Source organism: Rhizopus delemar, genomic scaffold (assembly GCF_000149305.1).
Source record: "Rhizopus delemar RA 99-880 supercont3.15 genomic scaffold, whole genome shotgun sequence".
Classification (NCBI taxonomy): Eukaryota; Fungi; Mucoromycota; class Mucoromycetes; order Mucorales; family Rhizopodaceae; genus Rhizopus; species Rhizopus delemar.
Genome location: NW_027137841.1, coordinates 246231 through 266603, shown reverse-complemented (window position 1 = coordinate 266603; position 20373 = coordinate 246231). Strand labels below are relative to the sequence as shown.

Genomic DNA, 20373 nt, shown 5'->3' with positions numbered 1-20373 from the left:
GAGGACGAGACTCTATAAAGAGATTGTTTTATTTAACAAGAAAATTGTACTCTATTTATACTTTTCATACACGGATAATATTTCATGTTATGGATTAATAATTAATGAGTATGATGTAACTGACGACAAATAGATAAGGGTTACGTGTTCTTCCATTGTTATATATGCCATAGAATACTCGTATATGATTGACTGCGATTGACTGTGATTTAGCTCCTGGATTTAATATAATATAACCGTGCAATTACGCAGCATCTTATCCTTCATGAAGATTATCCGAACTAACCTGTAGCCTATCTATTGGATATATTTTACATGTAGCTTATTAATACTGTTTTCATATCGAGTTATGAATGATGGATACATCACTATCTTTTGTCATCTAATCCCAGGTCTTGCTCAAGTAATATAAATAGCCTTGAAATCTTTCTTTAATAAAAGTATTCGACTTTAGAAGTATTGTTCATTCTCATCAATTCTTCTTTGTTCATATTTTTATACTTAAAACACTTCACTGGTTGGACAGTTGATTTCTTAACATCATTCTTAATACGATCACTTCAAAGGGTCTTATGTTATTATGAAAAGCATTCTGTTTTTGCATCGTAATGTATAGAATAATCCAATGTTTGTCATTGTCCAAACCAAAGTCAACTTCATTAGTTTAATCAATAGAAGAAAAAAAAAAGGTCCATTATTGTGTGTTTCAAAAATGACAAAAGCTCTTTGTATTGCATTTATAGCAATCTTTTATTAATATTATTATTATTATTAGGTTTTGACTTACAAATAATAATAGTTTTTCATTTGATTTTGGTTTATAAAAAAATTGGTTTATAAAGTAAACCCCATCATTGCCAATAAAAAGCGGCTCAGAATTGACATTTTTGCTTTCCCCACATTTAAAAGTAGGTTAAGTTCAAGCCAATGATTACATCAATAAAAGAAAAGAAGCTTAACCTCCTGTTACTAAAGCGAGCATCATCACCAGTAAAACTGGCTCAGTGTTGATGATGTTTTTCCCCAGATTTACACTGTAGGTCGCGTATTTGTTCATCGCTCGCAATAGTAAAAGAAAGCAAGACAAGTTTCCTTTTTATGAGTAAGTTGACCGATGTCAAGGTTTACTGTAAGAAGGGGAAGTATAAAGGAGTAAAGTTTTGGGGGAGAAGAGAGACACTTTTCTTGTTCTTTCCATGAATGATGATTCTACCTGTTACAAACAACCACACACCACACACCAAACCCCAAATAAAAAAAAAAAAAAAAAAAAAAAAATAGACTCACTCATAAAAAATGCTGCTCTCAGTCAATGTCCACATCCAATCAGTGCTGAGTTATTCCAAGAAAATGCTGAATCCAGTTGCTGAATCCAGTTGCTGATCGTCAAATACGAAATCTTACAAACAAGCAGAGGACACCATCCATAGTCCAAACAAGAAAAGGTAGAGAGGAAGTAGGTTTAATAAGAAAAGTTTTTTAGAAAAAAAGTACAAGGAAATCAAAAGAAAAGGAGGAAAAAAGAGAGAGTATTTATACATATTTTTTGTGGTTAATCGTATGCTTTTCATATGCAATTAATTCCTAAAGAAGTAATCTTTTCCTCCTTTTTCCTTTTTTCCCCAATAAATATTAGATAAACAATCAAATTCAAAACGAATAGGGACCATTCAAATACTGTGTATGGGGAAAAAAGCTTTGATTGCTTGGGAATAGTCTTGTTATCTTGATAGGAAATCAAAGAACAGCCATCGATTAGACTTAATTGGATCAAGTTCCTCTCTCTCTCCCCTCCCCCCTTTTTTTTGCATCTTCTTTTTCCCCGTCTTCTTTTTTATTTATAGTCTTCATTATTTCTTTAAGATGTTATTCAAGTGATTAAGATTAGTTACAAATCCTGTGTACGTCAAGCACACTCTTCTAATGACTGTAGCAGACAGAGATTCGTAATTCTCAATGAGTCACCCCATATTTTTTTTTCCCTTTGTTTACTCATTAACAGTTCTAAATCCCGCTTACCCGTGAAATGAGTAATGATTAAGGAATGACGCCCTACTTTTTTGTTTGTTTATATCTTTTACATGAATTTGGCATGCTTTCAAATACTTGTAGTCAGCCAAACAGGCTGTAATCCTTTTTATGCTTTCCTTTTACAACTCAAATTCATTCTTTCTATTTCATATAAACAGTTTCATGCTGCTTACTTTTATGAAAATAGTAAAAATAAAAGGAAAAAAAAAAAGAATCGACTCCCACGTGTAACCTGCTATGTGAAAAAAAAAAATAAACTTTTTAGATGAAATAAACAAAGCAATCAGTTAATATAGCCTTGAAAGCTATCTGATTAGCGTTGACAACCCCATTCTATTAGCATTAATGTTATTGAAATATAGCAATAGATTTTGTATAAAAAATAAAGGACGTAAGCAAACGCTCTATAACTTGTTGTTTAGCAAGCTTTACACAAAAACGGGATTCTTGTGTCACCTTCTTAAGGCACAAGGGGCTTTGATACCAACAAAAGACATGCCGAGTTGATTGTTTGATAAAAGGAAATAAAGAAAGAAACGAGAGTAAAAGGAAGAGTGAAAGGAAGAGTGAAAGAGAGGATAAAGAGGTTTAAAAGATCCTATTTTATGCCAAAGTGCCCATATCGATATCAATGCAAAAAAAAGGGATTTAGATTACACAAAGTGTTACTTTTCATAGGAATAAAGGCTCCCAAAAAGACTGAGTGCTCTATCTATAACCTTTTTTCGGCTTTGATGGCCCAATTATTTAATTCATTGTTAATCATAGCCAACAATGTTGATATCAATCCTTTTTGCTTATACAAGCATGGCTATAGCATTACAAATGGATGTATGCTACTATCTGCTTATTCTCATATGAAATAACATTATTCCCATTCTGGCCAATGGTATATGCTATCTATTTTGTATTAAATATGTATCATCTGCAGTCAACGTATGACTATCGATGTCAATCGATTAATCAGTGTCCTTTGCTTTTATTAAGGGTGGCTGTTGTACTTGTTTGGATGACCTATTATGTTTTATAGACCAGTAGCTCTATGTTATCTCGTCCATAAAAAAAAAAAAAAAAAAAGGGGGGGACGGTTCTAACTTGGTTCATAATAAACTAAACAATGTCCATCTAGACAAAGATAGCCTTTCTGTCGACATGTATCATCATTCGCATTGCGGAAAGTGCTCATGCTTCATTGTTCCTTGTTCTTTCCTTTTCTCTCCTTCTTTCTTTCTTCTTCTTTCTTCTTCATTTTTCTTTTTGACTAATCATCATGTCCAGTAATTTTTGTCAAGTCAATAGCTTTATGGGACAAAGGAAGACAGATTACAAGATGATACAAGTATGATTAGCATCTATATCTGTGGCCTGATGCTTACTACATTATCCTCTTGGTCAATACAACATGAAGGATCCAAGAGGATATTGTATGATAGCTTACTGTAATGAATAAGAAGAAGCTACAGACGTATTAGATGCTAAATGGCATATAGATTATTCTGATAGAGTGCAAAGTCAGTCCAAGTTAAGTATGTTCATTTGTAGATAGTATCTCATTATTGAGCTTACATTAGGAGATATAGGTTCCATGACTTTAGGACCAGGTATAATCAACAAAGAAGGTGAAAAAAAAAGACCCAATAGAACGGTGACGATCGTTAGATAGAGGAATCTGTGGAAGCTAGTTATCCAATGGACATATCCAAACTTTCAAAGGTAGAGCAAAACCAAGTCTACCGTCTATTATCTATTCTTTGATCTTCTCTTACATGCTTTGCAAAATATTCCAAGTCAACAGACTGTATAAAATAGATAGATTAGAAACATTAGGCAAGATAAAAGAATTTACATGCATACGATCTAGTGCCATACATGGATTATTCATTGCAGGTCAAGTTAGACAAGATACTTGCTACTTGCAAGAACAAGGCGCCAAATTTATCCTCTTGCTTCAAGTCATGATCATAACAAGAACAACTCCTTAAAGACGATCAGAGGCAACAAGAAGTGACCATGGAATTAAACATCTGTATCAAAGTGTTAGTATATTTACACTAGTGTTTCATAACATAATGTAAATAAAAAGCTTACCTCACAAGAGTATCACTATCAATATACATATTGTTAAGGATACATAAGATTATAGTCACTTTATTTTAGTAAAAGGAATCTCATATGATCCTAAATAATATGTTGACATAACTTTGGAATCATTTATAACATTATTCCCAACACAGATCAATAAAAGACTTTGATTAGGCTTTAATACTAAGCTTTACTCATGTTAACTTCACTAGACTCATTAATGTCTACTGCAGCCGACTTAAAAAAAAGGAGGGAAAAAAACTTTGGATACCAGCTTTAATTCCTTTTGTTATGTCGCGGTTGATTCAGAGACAAGGCCTTTGATATGATTAATATACTTATTCTCTATGCCATCACTAAAAGCAACCAGGAGAATTGGTTGAGAAGGCTCGAATCCACACTTGCTCCATCCCTTCACCTTCTTTTGTTTTTGTAAAGCGCTGTTTATTTACTTACTTACTTTGTGTTAATACTGTATTCTGAATATTAAACGGATTAATTTGGTGTGCTCCTCTTTCTTTTGCTATTCTTTTTTCTATTTCTTCTTCTGTGCTTTCTTTTCTTTTTAGTTTTCTTTCTCTTTTTTCTGTTATACTTTTTGCCACCATTTAATAAAATATTAATAATTTCTGTATTTGCTCTCTGTCTTCCTTGACAATTGTAGAAACGGAGGGCAGCAAATTTTTTATTGTAAAAACTGAATAAAGCTGGTGAATGGTGTACATTAACCTTGATTTCTTCCCATTTAGTCTTAAGAGTGATACAAGAAATCCCATTTTTATGTAAAGCTTGCTAAACAATAAGCTATATAAAGTTTACTTTTTTTTTATATAAAGCCTATTGATGTACCTCAAGAAAGACAATGCTAATAGAATGGGATTGTCAATACTAATCAATTATGTTTCAAGGCTATACTAACAGATCGCTTTGTTTATTTCATCTAAAAAGCTTAATTTTTTTTCACATAGCAAGTTACACACGAGGTTGATCCTTTGTTTTTATTTTTTTCTCTCTCTCCCTTTTACTTTTACTATTCTTTATAAAAGTAAATGACATAAAAGAGATATGAAGCTTCTTATACGAAATAAGAGATGGCATCAAATTGCGAAAGGGAACAACAGTAAGGAATATAGCCTGGTTGATTGGTTGACTATAGGTGCTTGAAATCATGACAACTTCATATGAAAGGATGGGGCGACATTCCCTAATTGCCGTTCCTTTCATGGATAGACGGGATCTAGAATTGCTAATGTAATTTTTCTTCCTTTAATGGCTTGTAAGAGTTAAAGGTTTTGAAATAGAATGAAGTTGATAAAAAAAAAAAAGAATAAAACGAATAAGACTTGAGTTAAAGTACTGATATTGGATTCGCTTGTTGTAAGTGACCACCAGATCTTGTTAAGTAGATCAGATCTGTTTGTAGTAATTTAATAAGAGGTTTGAAAGTGTTTACAATGAAGATAATTGGCTTCAAGGGACTTGTCTTGTTTGTGTTTTAGGAGTGTTATACCAAAAGATTCAGAGATAAAGATACTTGATTTATTGATAAAACATATTTAATTTGTTTTAGATAAGTAAATATAAGAGAAGTCAAGAGAAGTGAAGTAAAATAGAAATAAAAACTTGTCTATTTTATAGACAAAGGGGAGATAAGGTTTGATTTTGAAATAAAGTTCAAAAAATGAATAGGGTTCAAAAGTAAATAAAATCACAAACCGCAGCCTTTGTTGGTATTAACATTGTAAGATTCTTCACTACAGCAGGAAAGTATATGTTTCAAAAGACTTCTTTTTATTGACTAAAAAAAAAAGAGGGGGAACACACAAAAGGTTTATATAACAAATAAAGAATAAACAAGCAAACGAACTAACAAAAAAACATTAAACCAGCCACGCCAGCTGGTGTACGGCATAGACTTTCATCTGGGTCCTAAGGTGTGTAAAAGTCCCTCGACTTCGATCTATGTCTTACAGTATCATCTTAACCCGGCTAGCTTGGCTACCACACTAGCTGACATTGGACTACTTCACCTTAGGTAGGATGAGTTCGTGTATTAGGACATCCATGGGGGTAACTGCAAAGCCTAAATACAACGAACCGGCTACTCACCAGATCCATCGTCCACTGGCATTACACTCATCAACTGCGTAATGGCCAATGTGGATCCCTGCCACCACACTAATTATACCTTTTTGAATTGCTTATATAACATACTAGAACTCAATTTTATCAGCTTGTGGGACTCCAAAAAAAGATAAAAAAGTGGGATATTTCATGAATCACCCGATGTATCATCCACCTGGTTATAGACAACATTCTAGAATAAAACTGACCTCGGCTGTTTCTACGCTTTGATGTTTGTTTCTCAGACTATCTTCTATGTCGTTTTCCTTTCCAAAGATTTTACTTGTGGAATTCCTGTGTAGCCTATCAAGAATGAGTAAGGGGAGGGGAAGGATGGGACAGGTGAGGGAAACGCGAGACATTTGATTAAACTAGAGCAAGATGATATAAGGATTAAGATGAAGTAAGTAAATATCCTGATATGACTATTAATAATGAGAAACATGCTAAGGGAGACATTCGAAAAGCATATAGTACACATCGCCAAGAAAGAAAAAAAATACAGCATAAATTTAAACAAGAACTTTTAGCAATAAAATGTACTGGTACATTTAGGCATATTGTCCATAAGCAGAGCCAATTTATATACACCCCAAATAAACTACAGTGAACGCAGCGTTAAATTACAGGTTTCTAAGAATTAAATTGTGGGAAATAATTATTTAAATTGCGCTTTTCTTATAGGCCAATCTGCACTTTTCTCAAAGGTCAAATTGCACCTTTCAGAAAAATTAATTTGCAGATTTTAGTATGCTCAAATTGCGGGTATAAGACATCAACGTTCAGACTATCCTTTTCATGTTAACATGTAGGTTTGTAATCAAATGGGTTCTTTATTTCTACATTTATCAAGCTGATTGCAAGAGTGCTGTACAAAAGCTCTCAAATGATGGACGGGAACGTTGTTACATGCGTCTGCAATTCTCGTCTTAAGGTCCCACTCTGCCAATCCTACCGATCATAAACGCCTTGTTGAATACTACAGCGACAAGTAGTTGTCCAAACCCATGAGGCAAGGGAGTGCAAGTCAGCAGAATGGTCTGGCGCCATGGCAATGATTCTCTCGCCCATATTTTGGTACCCCAAGAGAATATCACGCTGGTTTTCAACATCTGTTGAATCTGTTAAGAGAGACCCAGACGCCAGAGCCAGCTCCATCTTAATACAATAGTAGTAAAACCTTAAAAAATGTCTCTTCTAGTTTTACATATTGTTTTATTTTTTTAAAAAAGCAAATTAATAATCACTGTCCGGTGAGATTTTGAAATGTTCATTTGCAAAGTGTTGCCCATGAGTATTATAACTCAATTTAAATATTCTTGGGCATACTATATCGGTTAAAAGAACCTCTTGGCTGTTTTCACTATCACCACACTTCTCCTTTTCCTTATGTTGGTTTTTTAAAACAGCAATCGTCTTCATTGTCTCTTCGAGGCAGCTCTAAATAATTAATTTAGACTTGTTATTATTTATCTTCTTTATCGTTTAGAATCAGGAATATACCTTCAAGGTCATAAAGAAATTGACTAAGGATGCCAGGTGCTCTTCCCTTTCCTCAAAGTCTTCGCCCACCAAGATCTTCTTCTCACGAACAAAATTATATAGTCCATGTTTGGCATATTGCATTGACCATAGTCGAATATACTTATCTAGTTGTGGCCAATTTATATGATTAGCACAAATAAAAGGTTGCTTGAATTATTGCCTACTGCTTGGTTGTACGAAATAGAGTTTGAGTTTTCTAAACTCCTCAATAGGCGCAAATTTGTAGTGGTCAGCTACAGTTTCCAACATCGCCAGCAAGGCAAACATGCCCTTAGAGTTGTCAAAAGATTCTTTGGCATGGTCATCATTACCAAAAGCACCTGCTGTTTCCAAGACAAGGACTTCTAGATCTCCGAGTTCTGCTAAGCGTATGATTCCATCGGCCTTGTATATTTTTCTTTTATCTGGTTTGGATTCCATCTTCTCAATTGTGCTGTCATTGCAGCAAGTTCATCTTCACCAGGAATAAAGTATGGCCCATGTTCATTTTTTTTCATCATAGCAAGCATGGCTTCGAAACAAGGAAAGATCATATTGATGTTAAATACAGCTTCTGATCGTGATATTGATGGGTTTTTTTTTTATAAACCTTGATCCTAATCCAAATAAAAAATTAGCTTCTTATTGGAATGATTCTGATGATATTATACATACATGATCTTGCAGATATCCTTAATATACTGGCAGATTTTTTTATTGTCTTCTGCAAATGCCTTGGTCTCAATATTTTCTTCAAAGTCATCAATGTTGGTCTAAGAATAAATAGCCATAACGTATTAGATGCTTGAAATTGAATTCAAAGATTTGAATATCAAATATATTTACTGCAGCAATTATATCGTCAATATAATTCTTCGCTTCCATCCAGATGCTGCTTGCTTCACACGGCTTTAATTGCTTTTTCAAATGACGGTATACGTCTTTATTTGCGTTCGGGTGGGGCGATAGTTTTGCACCCAAACGGGTCACACCATCCTTCTCTGGGCTACAATCAAGATTATTAAATAATTTTTTAATTCACTCTTATATATTTTTTTACCTGTATCTATGGAAGTTTTTATTTCGTTCAGCATCAGCCAAGAACTCGACCCATTTTTGCTTAAAATCAACCTCTTCGATCTTTTCCTTATCGTCATGGTTGGTCTAATAAAAAGCAATAAGTTTGTAACAGATAAAGAATGTCGTTTACTATCGGTTTACCTTTTGTTTTTTGATAATTTTCTCGACTGTTCCATTTATCGTTATACAGTAGCCGCTCTATTTAAGGGTGTTCGATTTAAGGGTATTCTCTATTTAAGGGTGTAATTCTAAAGAACGGCACAGGTCCCCAGCATAAGTACCACTATACCACTATACCACTATTCTATTTAAGGGTGCAACGTAAATATTTTTTACCACTAAATAGAAAAATTTTTAGAAGTGATAGTTTTTTGGACTCTCTAACAACAAATTTTTTACTTTGTAAAATAAGATCAAACTGTTTGCTCTTTTGAATTATTTAATTCAGCATAAGAATCAGCCAATCTCATTCGAATTCGTCGATTTAATTTATGATCAAGGTCGTCCAAAAGAACTTCGTACATGAGGATAGTTTCGTAGGCTTCTCTCAGCCGTTTTTTACACTCTACTATATCAGCACACTGCTCATCTTGCTCTGTGTTGTCATTTTCTTCCGTTTCATCTACGTTGCCTTCTGCTGTTTCTTCATTATTAGTAGTGTTTGCTGTATAACATACTATCATGCCGCTTTCATCTGCTTCAAGGTTCAACTGGCTAACGTCAGTAACTTTGTTGTCAAATTTTCCGGGGAAATTTGGGAGCATTCCCTTTAGCTCGGCAACAATTTTCTCTTCCAATGGCAAAGTGCTTGTTGGATAGTCCACTGGCTCAAAATCACAAATTGTTCTTTCTTTAAATGCCAATATTTTTGTATGTTGCCAGCAGTTTTTATTGTTTCTGGTTTTACTTTAAACCATACATTAGCTAGAAAAAATCATAGCCTGAGCTTGATCCATTTTGTAAACATCCGGATTATCCAGCTTTTTACTGATATACGGACATAAATCATGGTCGTACTGCTGAGCTCGGAAGTGTGCCTTAAAGTTGTCAATAATTCCTGTGTATACAAAATGTGAATGAGAAAATTGTAAAACAAAAAGACAGCTTGTATAGCATTTTACCAACAAATAATAGACTACCTGCATCAAGAGCTTGTAGCTTGTTAGTCGTGTTTGCTAGGAGAAATATCAATTTAATATTGTTGAGCGGACGCATTATCCAAAAGAAGAGCAATTTTTCGTTCCTGTCTTCCAAAAGCAATATTTAACTTTTTCACGTATGTTGTCATCCAAGCATTAGTAAAATAATGGTATTCAATTTCATGTTTTTTTCCAATTACAGTCATGGATAACAAATCAGCTGCTGCTTTAAAACATTTGGGGCTCTTATGTTGTGCGATAACAATTGGTTGCCCTTTGTAAGTCCCATCCGAGTTACAGAGCAATCCAACTGTCAGACGAGCTTTACTTTTTTTAGGCCATCAAGCGATTCGGAACATATGGTTCTTCTTGGTGATTGCTGGTAATATAAACCTAGCTCATCAAAGTTCATGATATCTACAGGATCATATGGCCCAAGACGTTCTTCTATCTTTCTAAATTCGTTCTGAATGTTTTCAGAAGAGGTGTCTACCGAGGCACTTTCACCATGCATTGGCCTGCATTTTACTCCAATTCGCTTAAAAAGTTTGGTGAGCCATCTAGAAGAAAATGAAATTTCTTTTTCAGGGATTCTATACTTCACTTGGGCAACTTGTCTTACATATCGAAGGATTGAGTCTCGGTTGACTGGCAGATTGTTATTTTTCATGTCTGCAACAAACTTTAATACTTCATCATCAAGTTGAGGATAGCGTGTTGTTTTTAGACTTTTGCTATTTTTGACAACATTAACATTACTATATAACGTTTCGGCATTTTTGAGAATGTTTGATATAGTCTGTTGGGCAAGTGGTTGATCTAAATTGAATTTCTTCATAGCCCATTCACCTAATTCTGTTTAACTAAGCTGGCCAGTAGCATTTTGATCCAAAAGCTCAATTTTTTGAGAAATAGACAGGCGTACACGTTTATTATTAGACATTTTTTTATAGATAGAATCTAAAGAAAGAGAATAACTTTTACTATATCATATATTTATTCTCATCAAAATTATTTTGAGTCTACGACTCGTATATTATCCTTCCAGCAGCTTTGATCAAGCCTTAAAAGCAAGCTTTGATTTGCTAATGTCGTTACACAATTACCAAATCTATACCAACCGATAGTAGCCTATATGGAAACATGTTGTACAAACATGTCTATAATGTAGCTATAATACATATTAAGTGACTTCGTTTTCAACAGTCACGGAATTCGATTTAAGGGTATGTTCTATTTAAGGGTGGATATTCCAAAAATTTTGGCCACCCTTAAATAGAGCGGCCACTGTAGTGAGCCAATAAGATAAAGAGCGCATATGGTATTTGTTTCCTATTTCATGTAACCTCTCTTTTTTCTTACACCAACCTTGATTTATACCTAGCCTTACTAATCCTAAAAAGAGTAGGGGGCTTTCTTTGATATACTCTTTTGTAGCTTGATAGAAAGGAATGTTTTTCTTTTGAAGGATTGAGCAGTGCACTTTCTTTTGAAGCCTCATGTATTTTCTCTCCATTTTTTCTTTTTAACAAGGCTATTTTATATTGTATGTGTTCCATGAAAATATTTGGGGAGGGGGTAAGGGAAGGATATATGACACTAACCGGATTTGAGCATGTATCTGAATGTGATAATAGAAATGTAAATTGTTTATCAATTTATACACAAGTCTAGATTACATCCGCCCCCCTATACAAAGAAAAACATAATGAGAGTCATAAAAAAAAAAGAAATTGAGGGCCTTTTAAAAAGGGATAGAACTTAATTTAGTCTATTCAGTAAGGTAGTTATGTTTTATTGTGTATAGTTTAGTATAAGGCGTTTTTTATCGTTCCATGATTTTAAGTTTTGCATGGCCTCTCTCACGAATAATATTTTCATTTTTAGCTTGTCCTTTTCTATAACTATGTATTAACAGGTTATAAGAAACGTATTATTAGTGAATAACCTAATAAGTTTGCCTAAAATGAAGACAATATAAAAGTTCATATAGGAATAGATTGTTTTAAACAATATGTGAGTATTAAAGAGAGAGAGAGAGAAATTCATGTATTTAGCAGTACTTGACCTTCATTGATCCTTTTGTAAGTGTGTTAAAAACAAAGCCTTAATTAGTCGGAATACCTTTTTAAGATTTGCATGAATAAGTTTTTATTCCCAGTAGAAGAAAGAGAGAGAAAGAGAAACATCCCTATCTAAAGAAATATAGAACCTTCCTTTCTTATTCAAAGCTAATATATATATATATATATATAGAGAGAGAGAGAAAGAGAGTACTCTTTATAACTTTTTGTATTTATGTTTATCCTTTAAGCTTTAAAAGGGAATGGTTCAAAATAATAACGCCCATCTTGTGTGACATAAGACAGGCAATACTCTTATGAGGGAAAAAAAGAAATATAAAGACAGAAATGCTCCCGTTTTTCATTTTCTTTCTTTCTTTACTCTTTGGATCACTTCATACAAACCATAACCTCTGGTCTATCAATGGATAACACTGCTCTTAAAGCCTCTTTGGTCAGGTACTTTTTAAACTGTAGCTTAATATCTCAAGTTGATGCATTCTTCTGACACATGGTCTTTATAGAATAAAACTATCATCTACATGCGTTCTCTGCTTCTTGTGTTGCTATTCTAATAAGTATGCTTGATCAAGTCATCTTTCCAATAGTCTATATATCTCGTCAAACAAATCCTACACATTCTTTACCTATTTGTTTCCCAGCTGGTTTGCTTCTAGGCTCCGCTGGTCCCTGTCCAACACTTGATGGCCCTGTCTAGACCCTATATAGACCCTCTCTGACCCCTCTCTGACCCTTCTCTGACCCCTCTCTGGACCCTATCTATGTCTTTATCCTCTCTGGCTTTCTTTTCCGTTTTCCTTTTTTTCTCAAACAAAAGTTTTTGCTATATACATCGTCCATGTGATTGTGCACATCAGAAGCTTGACTCGTCTCCCAATATTGGTTACATGTTGGGGGAGCAGGATCGTAACCAAACCCCAAGCAGGTGTGTAAGCACTTGCTTGTCCCCGTAGAGTCGCGAGTCGGGTAGTATAATCAGCGGCATTAAGCTTCGTCGTTCCCGTACAAAGGTTGATAGTAGAGTAACATTTGCTATTGGCTGAGCCATAAGTCGGGCGGTATAAATCGTGGCAAATGTATCTTTCATAGATGTGTATAGTAAATTCAGATGTTTGAGAACAAGCAAACCTTATGAATCGTAATGTAATCACCCTCAAACCAATCGTCTTTAGACTATCTCTTTCCAAATTAATCGTCTTCAAATCTATTATCTTTAAAATAATTCTTTATAAATGACAATAAACATACAAGGCTTATAAGCATTAATACGTGTACTCTTCATCAGATATCATAAATGAATTTGTGACATAAAGATATAATAATTAAAGGGTGCTTTAACAAAGAAAATACAATCCTGTTTGTGATATTGATCGGCTTGTTTAGCTGGGTTACAATCGTTCAAAGGAGAGGATAAAAACAAATAAATGAAGAAGCGTTGTTTCATCCTCTTTACTAAGACTAAGAGGAAGAGCTTCTTAACCAAAACAAGAACATCATAGATGGAAATCAAATATAGACCTATTCATCAAAATATGTCTCTGACAAGATCAGATACTTCATTGAGCACAATCCAAAGCATAGAACCATTTATTAGTGCCTGTTAAGTTTGATATAGCATCTGTTAGTTTTGCTCTCCATAATTGCTTTTCAAGTGTTCAGATTCAAAAAAGTAAATGACATCTAGGTTTTTTGGCTTCCGATTCAAGATTTTATTTATTGAACGGTGACTGAGGCTTTACTCTATGAAGCACAAGGTGTCTAGCTAGAACAGCATAAATTTTACAGAATAATTAAAGTGGAGAAATAAATAAAAAAAAAAAAGATTGTTTACTGACTAAAAAACAGAAGCATGTAAAGAACTTGATCATCTCTCGCTTTGAGTTCAATTCATTTTAGTTTGACTCACAAGCGTTTTTGTTTCATGATAAGGTAGTGGTTTATAAGTCAATTTTTATTAAATATCTTTTCCCCTTTTCTTGTTGAAAAACATAAATAGCAAAATGAAAATAAAAAAAAAGGTGGTTTGTGTGACACTAGTACAATTTTCATGCAAAAGAAAAAAAAAGATTTTCTTTTCAGCCCACAGTCTTTGTAACAAACATTCTAATCTACATTCCATTTTTTTTTATTATTTTTTGGCCATCATACTTCACAACCAAATTAACCCTATAGTGTTAGATGCTTTGTCTTCTGTTATATTTTGTTTCTAGGCACAAAATAACCCGTGCATGTAGTGATTGGTTCTTATACGTTACTGAGCTGATATATATGGAGTAAGTGAAACGGTAGCTTAGTAAAAAATAAATATAAAAAGGTCATCTTTTCTCATCTTTTTGCTTTGTTTATATTTGATGCACAAGCAAAAAATGTGATTCGGCTTGGTATTTTGTGTGTGTGAGGAAAAGAGAGAGAAAGAGAATCAAATAATATATACTGCAAACAATAAATATAATGAACACTGAAAACGATTTGGATACGTCTCGAGTGAAGAATGTAATAAAGTTCCTTTCTTTAACACGTTTCTTTTTTGTTTTATTTTCCCTTTCAAGCCTTATCTTTAATTAGGATAGTATTTTGTATGAAGAGAAAAAAAGAAAGCCAATTAAGAGTTTATTTACTCCTTAATTTCATGTGTGTGGGTAAAAAAAAAGGAAAAAGAATTCCAAGTAAATAAACAAAAGTAACCAAGGAATTCGAAGATAAGAAATTTAAGCTATAAAAAGTCATTTCCATTTTTCTATTTTTTTTTCTCTATCAAAGAAGAAAAGTAAAAACAGAGAAAAATAACAATGATGGTTCTGGCTCCGGGTGGTTCTCTTTTGTGTTTTTTTTTAACCCATTTTTTTTTCATGTTTTTCGCCTGCAACAAGACCAGGTTGGGATCAAATGTACTTTTACCTTCGCGTGGTTGATCCTGTTAATCAAAGTCTAAAAAGCTTTGAGAACCAAAAAAAGTACGATTTCCTCTTTGTTCTCATGGCTTTTTGGTGTATATAACTTTAAGGGACGTAATCTCTTTATAAGGTTTATGGCTATTTTTTATCTACATTATGTCTCATACTAGATTGATAGGGTGGTGTTGGTGGCAAGAATGATGTTCTTCTCATGAAATTTGGTTATTTGTTCTTCAAGGTAAGTATTTGCTCCCCTCTTTTTTTTCTTTTCTTTTTTTCCTTTTTAAATAAAAGCATATTTTGCTCAAATGTCTATTATAATAAATAAAAATAATTTTTTTGAAACATTATGTTTATTTCTTTATTATTATTACTTTAAATACAATAATACACAATAAATAAATACATCTATATTGTAACTTGTTCATTCATAAAAGTGAGAAAAATGAACACTGTCTAAAAAAGGAAATCAAGAGATAAAGAGGACCATCTAATATTCTTTATGTCTTATTACACAAGGCAAAAGCATATGAGCATATATTGAAGGATAACCTTTTTTAGTGATATAGAACATGTACTTCTCTCTCTTTCACATATATATATAAGCCTAGACATGCTACACAGGAACTAGATACAATACACTAATACATAATGGTTTATTTACGAATATACAAGTTTACTTGCATCAGTCAATAGAAATGTTGTGTATTAGTAATATTTAGTAGCTGATCGTGATCATTCATTAGTTGTAAACTAGCTAGGCTGGCGTTAAAAGAATTCATATATGATAGGGGTATCAGCACCTGCCATGCTGGTAATAAGATGAGCTATCTATACATAAGCTTAGTTGGATATGAACACAGCTTATATAGGTCTTTGTGTTTATACTGAAGTAAGCAAATTTTTATTCTTCGTTGTTTTATTCGTATTTCATCATCTGTTTGTTTTGTAAAAAAAAACAAAAATAGCAACGATACATCATATAAACATGATCACTATAAAGGGGTTATGATAAAATATAGTGTTGGGTAGTAAAAAGGATATAGCCAGATAAATCTAATATGTATATCTTTCGATAATAGGAATCATCATTTTTTTTTCTTTTTTCTACCATCTTACTATGGGTTCAGAATAGACTCTCTAATCAATTTTTATAACAAGAGTTCTCATGTCCCTATCCTTTCATATATGATCGTTTCTGATAAAAATACTAGCAAAGGATCTAATGCTTGATTTGCAGTATCCGTAATATCCGTAGTAGATCTAACAGGTGTGCAGTCAATCCATACTAATAATAGCCCTAGATTTATTTAATCAGCTTTCTTACAAAAACAATTTAATGCATATACCGTATACATGGGAAGTTACCTGTGAAGTGATGAATAAATGGGTTCAACTATACTATACAGAAGATGATAAATTGTGTGTTGATCACTAGACAATAGATTTGGCTTTGCTCTACCTTTGAAGCCTTGGATATGTCATTGGATAATTAGCTTCCATTGAATCCTCTATTCCATGATCGTTACCATCTTGTTGATCCTCCCTCCCCCTTTTTTTTTTGTTGACCATACCTAGCTTACAATCATGATCCCTACATCTCCTACTGTAAGCCTCATCGTAGGATACTAATTTTAAATCAACAAGGATTATCTTGAGCTGCTTTCCGCTCTATCAATATAGTCTACATACTATATAGCATATAGTAAATCTGTAGTTTCCTCTTATCCATCAAAGTAAGCTATCGTATAGTGTTACCTTGGACCTTCTTTTGTACCAACCAAGTTGATGGTGTGGTAAGCATTCGTAAGCTGATATAGGCGCTGACTATGATTGTATCATCTTGCAAGTTGTTTCCTTTTGCTCTATTAATTTATTGGCTTGACAATGTTTATTGAATCTGTTGATTAGCAATAGGATAAATAAAGATATCTAGTTACAATGATTATAAATCATATGTTTATGTACTTATTGATGCTTATAAGAAAGAGAAAAGAGAAAATAGAAGGAGAAAAGAACAAAAGGAACAAACAGAAAGAACAAGGAACAATGAAATATGATCGACAACAATGTGGCTGCTATGCGACTTTGATTTCACTTTCCGCATTTTGTGTGGTGGTTTGTGTCACTGAGGAAGCCTTTTGTGATGAGGAAGCCTTTTTTCTTCTTTTTTTTATTCTTTGCATATTCTTTACGCTTTCCATCTCAAATCAATTTCCATATTTGCTATACAAAAGCATTTTACTGGTAACTTGAGACCTTGAAGACAAAACAAGTGCCAAGAGATGCTAGAGTTATAACAAATTGCTATCGTGGAGGATAGACTCTCGCTTATTGTAGCTCAGCATCTCTTGCTTACAATCTCGAGACTTGATAGTATTGGTAAGGAAGCGATAATAATTAGAGAGATACATTCTCTTTTCATGGTCTCTTTCTCTAAAAACAGAGATACAGTTTGCCTCTTTTTATACTTGGTACTCAAACTATAGGATTATGTTCAAGCAAAGCTCTCACAAAAATGTTCCTTGCCTTAAAAGGCGTAAATCGAGCTTTAGGTGATAATCAACTTGCCAAATCTTACAAATATAGCACTGTATATGAATAAAGAACATGTATGTCATAATGTATGAAACATGGATAATGGCTCATTGGAGAAGTAATGCAAGTTGTTTATACAATATGAAACTGTCTGTTGAGATACTCGGCCAATATAATGTACATCATAAGTAATTAGCTGCTTATGGGGAGAGGGTAGTCATATTCAATCTGGTATCTTTATAATAGTTTCATATAACCTCAAGTGTGGTTAATTTCAGACATATAACGGTATCTTTGATAAGATATTTAGAAGAAAAAACTCCTTAACGTTTTTGGAAACATTTATATACTGTACTTCTAGAGTTGTCATTAAGCTTTCTATGACTGTGGATGAGCTGTATCTCAATGGCAGTGTTGGCGAAACGAAGACAGAGGATGTGGTTATAGGCTTTCCAGCCGCGCTTTATTCTTAGATAATAATAATAAAATAAAAATTTTTGATCTTAATGTTCCTTTATACCTTTCTAAGTCTAATGTGATTTTTTTAAGTCTTGGTGGCCAGGGTGGGATCATGGCTAGAACCATCGTTTGTACCATGGGCGGGTAACCACCACATCCTCTGCCTTTGTTTCGCCAACACTGCCATTGTGTTAGGAATGACACACAATAAGTAATACAAGCTGATGGGAAAAGGAGAACATCTATAGGTGTTTAAGCTACATTAGTTTATACTATATATAAAGATACTATAAGACTAGTCTTGCAACTAAATACACCACACTTCATAAATAGTTCACTTAATGATCAAAAGGAAGGATTTGCACTGTGTTTATGTCTACTGGATGTACAGTGTTTTCATATCAAACTGTTATTCATCTTTATTTGTTGCTTTTCTATATTCGTTTATTGTAAATGTGGAAATGTTGTAAAGACAATTTGAATAAAATATAAAAGTTCGAGCAGAAACTAATCCAACAATCAGTAGGAAAGTGCACTATGCAAGTAGTCATTTTGTATGAGGCTTTCTTGATGTGATTACATGATACATCTTTGAGGATTAAGGAGATGATGGATGTGCGAGTAGGAATGCTATCAAAGACGAGCATCCAGTGAGGGCGCTAGATAGAAAGCAGAGCATGGCCAATAGCCATAGCTGATGCAACATCAATACTGGAGGCAGAAACAGAAAGGAAGTTCAGTTGGAACAATGTATGAGCGACGGCAAAGGAGGAGAGGAATTGAGATGAAAAGTACTCGTGCTGAAAACGCCAATACTATAAAAATAATATGCATATAGAAATCTAACGAATATACCTGTCTCACTACCATTGTGAAATAAAGCATTAGTAGCTGACTGAACTTATGTACTTTTAATGGAAATTGATATCGTTTTTTGCCACATTATTGTTTACTGTTGCTAGATAATAGTTTAGAATAATTCCAAGTTGACATAATTTCTAATTTGATCCTTTGTTTTCAATTATCCCAATTTTCCTTGATTCGTCAAACAAATTAAGTATACTTCCCATGATCTTCTTATTCTTACATTTTGTAATAAGATTCCATAGTCCCCTTTCTTCAATCATGACTGCTTTCTTATATCTTATAACTTCAATATCAATGTCTTGGAATAGCTTTAAGGATATTCTTCCATTGGAGTATTCTTCCATTGGAATATTTGTCAGCCTGGATATCAAAGTTGAATTGCGTCCATGTTGTGTAAGATTACATCATATGATTATTGGTATCACTAGAACTTCCTCTACAATTAAACTATATGGGACAGTGTTGAATCAATCTCTGTTACTGCTTCGTCTTCTGCCAAAATTTTTGTATCATTTCATGCTGTTTCTTTAATGTATATTTCAATCAGCTCAGTATCCACTCTGTTGAGTACAAAGTTTGAAATTGTCAATCCTTCTTCCAAAGGAGGGCTCTTTATCAACTCTTGTGTTCAATGTTACCGAGTCATTAAGTACTTTAGTGTCCAATACCAATTTTACATAATTTGTATTTATTAAGTTTGTAAAACAAACACTTTTGTATTTAGTATTGTTTGGAGGTAAAGAGCTTGGCGAAGGCATATCCTTCATACTAAACCTTTCATAATGAGAGTTGATTGTTTTTGTATGTCCATAAACTTCAATTGTATTATTGACTAGTATAGCCCCTGCGCAGAAAAATCGCATTTGAGACTGAAAAATGCTTTGAAAAATCCTCTAAAGTTTTCGCTGGTCCCTCTTGATTCGTGTTAATACAATATAGAAAGACCTCTCTTTGTATGGTGTCTTCATCTCGACGTCTGACCGGCTGGATTACTTTGTTACATCCAAACAAATAAAATTGTCTGTACTCCTTCTTTGTGAGCAGCTTTTGCACAAAACGTTGAGTGCCTCAAAACCATCTGTACTCTTGTCTGTATGTCGAATATGAGTTGATCGCCATCCTAACTCACCCCCATGCTTAATTCAGGCCAAATTAGATTTCTGCACTGGCATATAGATTGGTTGCCCCACCGTTCTTTTCTTTGTTCCGTGGTTCTGCGAGTATGCATTAATATTACTTCCCATACGCAAATCTCTTCCAAGTTCAAGGTTTAATCCGTTAGGTTATGATGTTAATCAATTGCCAAAGGTTATTCGTCCTTGATTCTCATCTCACTTTGCCGAGTATTTCTCTGTCTGATGATCAGCTATTTGTTCTATTCTCTTGGATATCGACTGTGTCTGTCATCTCAACTACGACTTTTGTAATGAAGTAGTGAATACTTTTGGACGATTGTTACTCGACAAGCTGAAAATGTTCAATCCCAATCAGCTTCTCATAAGATGTAAGCCTCCAGTTCTCTCTTTATTCTATTTATTCTCAGATCTTTAA

At 33.6% G+C, this 20373-nt stretch overlaps 4 protein-coding genes across 4 annotated transcripts; all 4 read right to left on the bottom strand.

Annotated features, from left to right (window-relative positions):
* Positions 1–6218: 6218 nt before the first annotated feature.
* Positions 6219–6599, bottom strand: RO3G_14902 (uncharacterized protein; the record flags this gene model as incomplete). Its single annotated transcript, XM_067669486.1, has 2 exons — positions 6219–6301; positions 6521–6599. The coding sequence occupies 2 exons, from the start codon at positions 6597–6599 to the stop codon at positions 6219–6221; spliced, it is 162 nt and encodes a 53-aa protein (XP_067525587.1).
* Positions 6600–7935: 1336 nt separating this feature from the next.
* RO3G_14901 (uncharacterized protein) lies at positions 7936–8202 on the bottom strand (the record flags this gene model as incomplete). The annotated part of the gene is made up of 1 exon (XM_067669485.1): positions 7936–8202. One exon carries the CDS (start codon positions 8200–8202, stop codon positions 7936–7938), a length of 267 nt encoding a protein of 88 aa, XP_067525586.1.
* A 401-nt stretch (positions 8203–8603) lies between these two features.
* Positions 8604–9605, bottom strand: RO3G_14900 (uncharacterized protein; the record flags this gene model as incomplete). The annotated part of the gene is made up of 6 exons (XM_067669484.1): positions 8604–8606; positions 8701–8767; positions 8822–8925; positions 8983–9039; positions 9178–9179; positions 9404–9605. 6 exons carry the CDS (start codon positions 9603–9605, stop codon positions 8604–8606), a joined length of 435 nt encoding a protein of 144 aa, XP_067525585.1.
* A 9009-nt stretch (positions 9606–18614) lies between these two features.
* On the bottom strand, positions 18615–18825 carry RO3G_14899 (uncharacterized protein; the record flags this gene model as incomplete). The annotated part of the gene is made up of 2 exons (XM_067669483.1): positions 18615–18770; positions 18811–18825. 2 exons carry the CDS (start codon positions 18823–18825, stop codon positions 18615–18617), a joined length of 171 nt encoding a protein of 56 aa, XP_067525584.1.
* Between the last annotated feature and the right edge of the window lie 1548 nt (positions 18826–20373).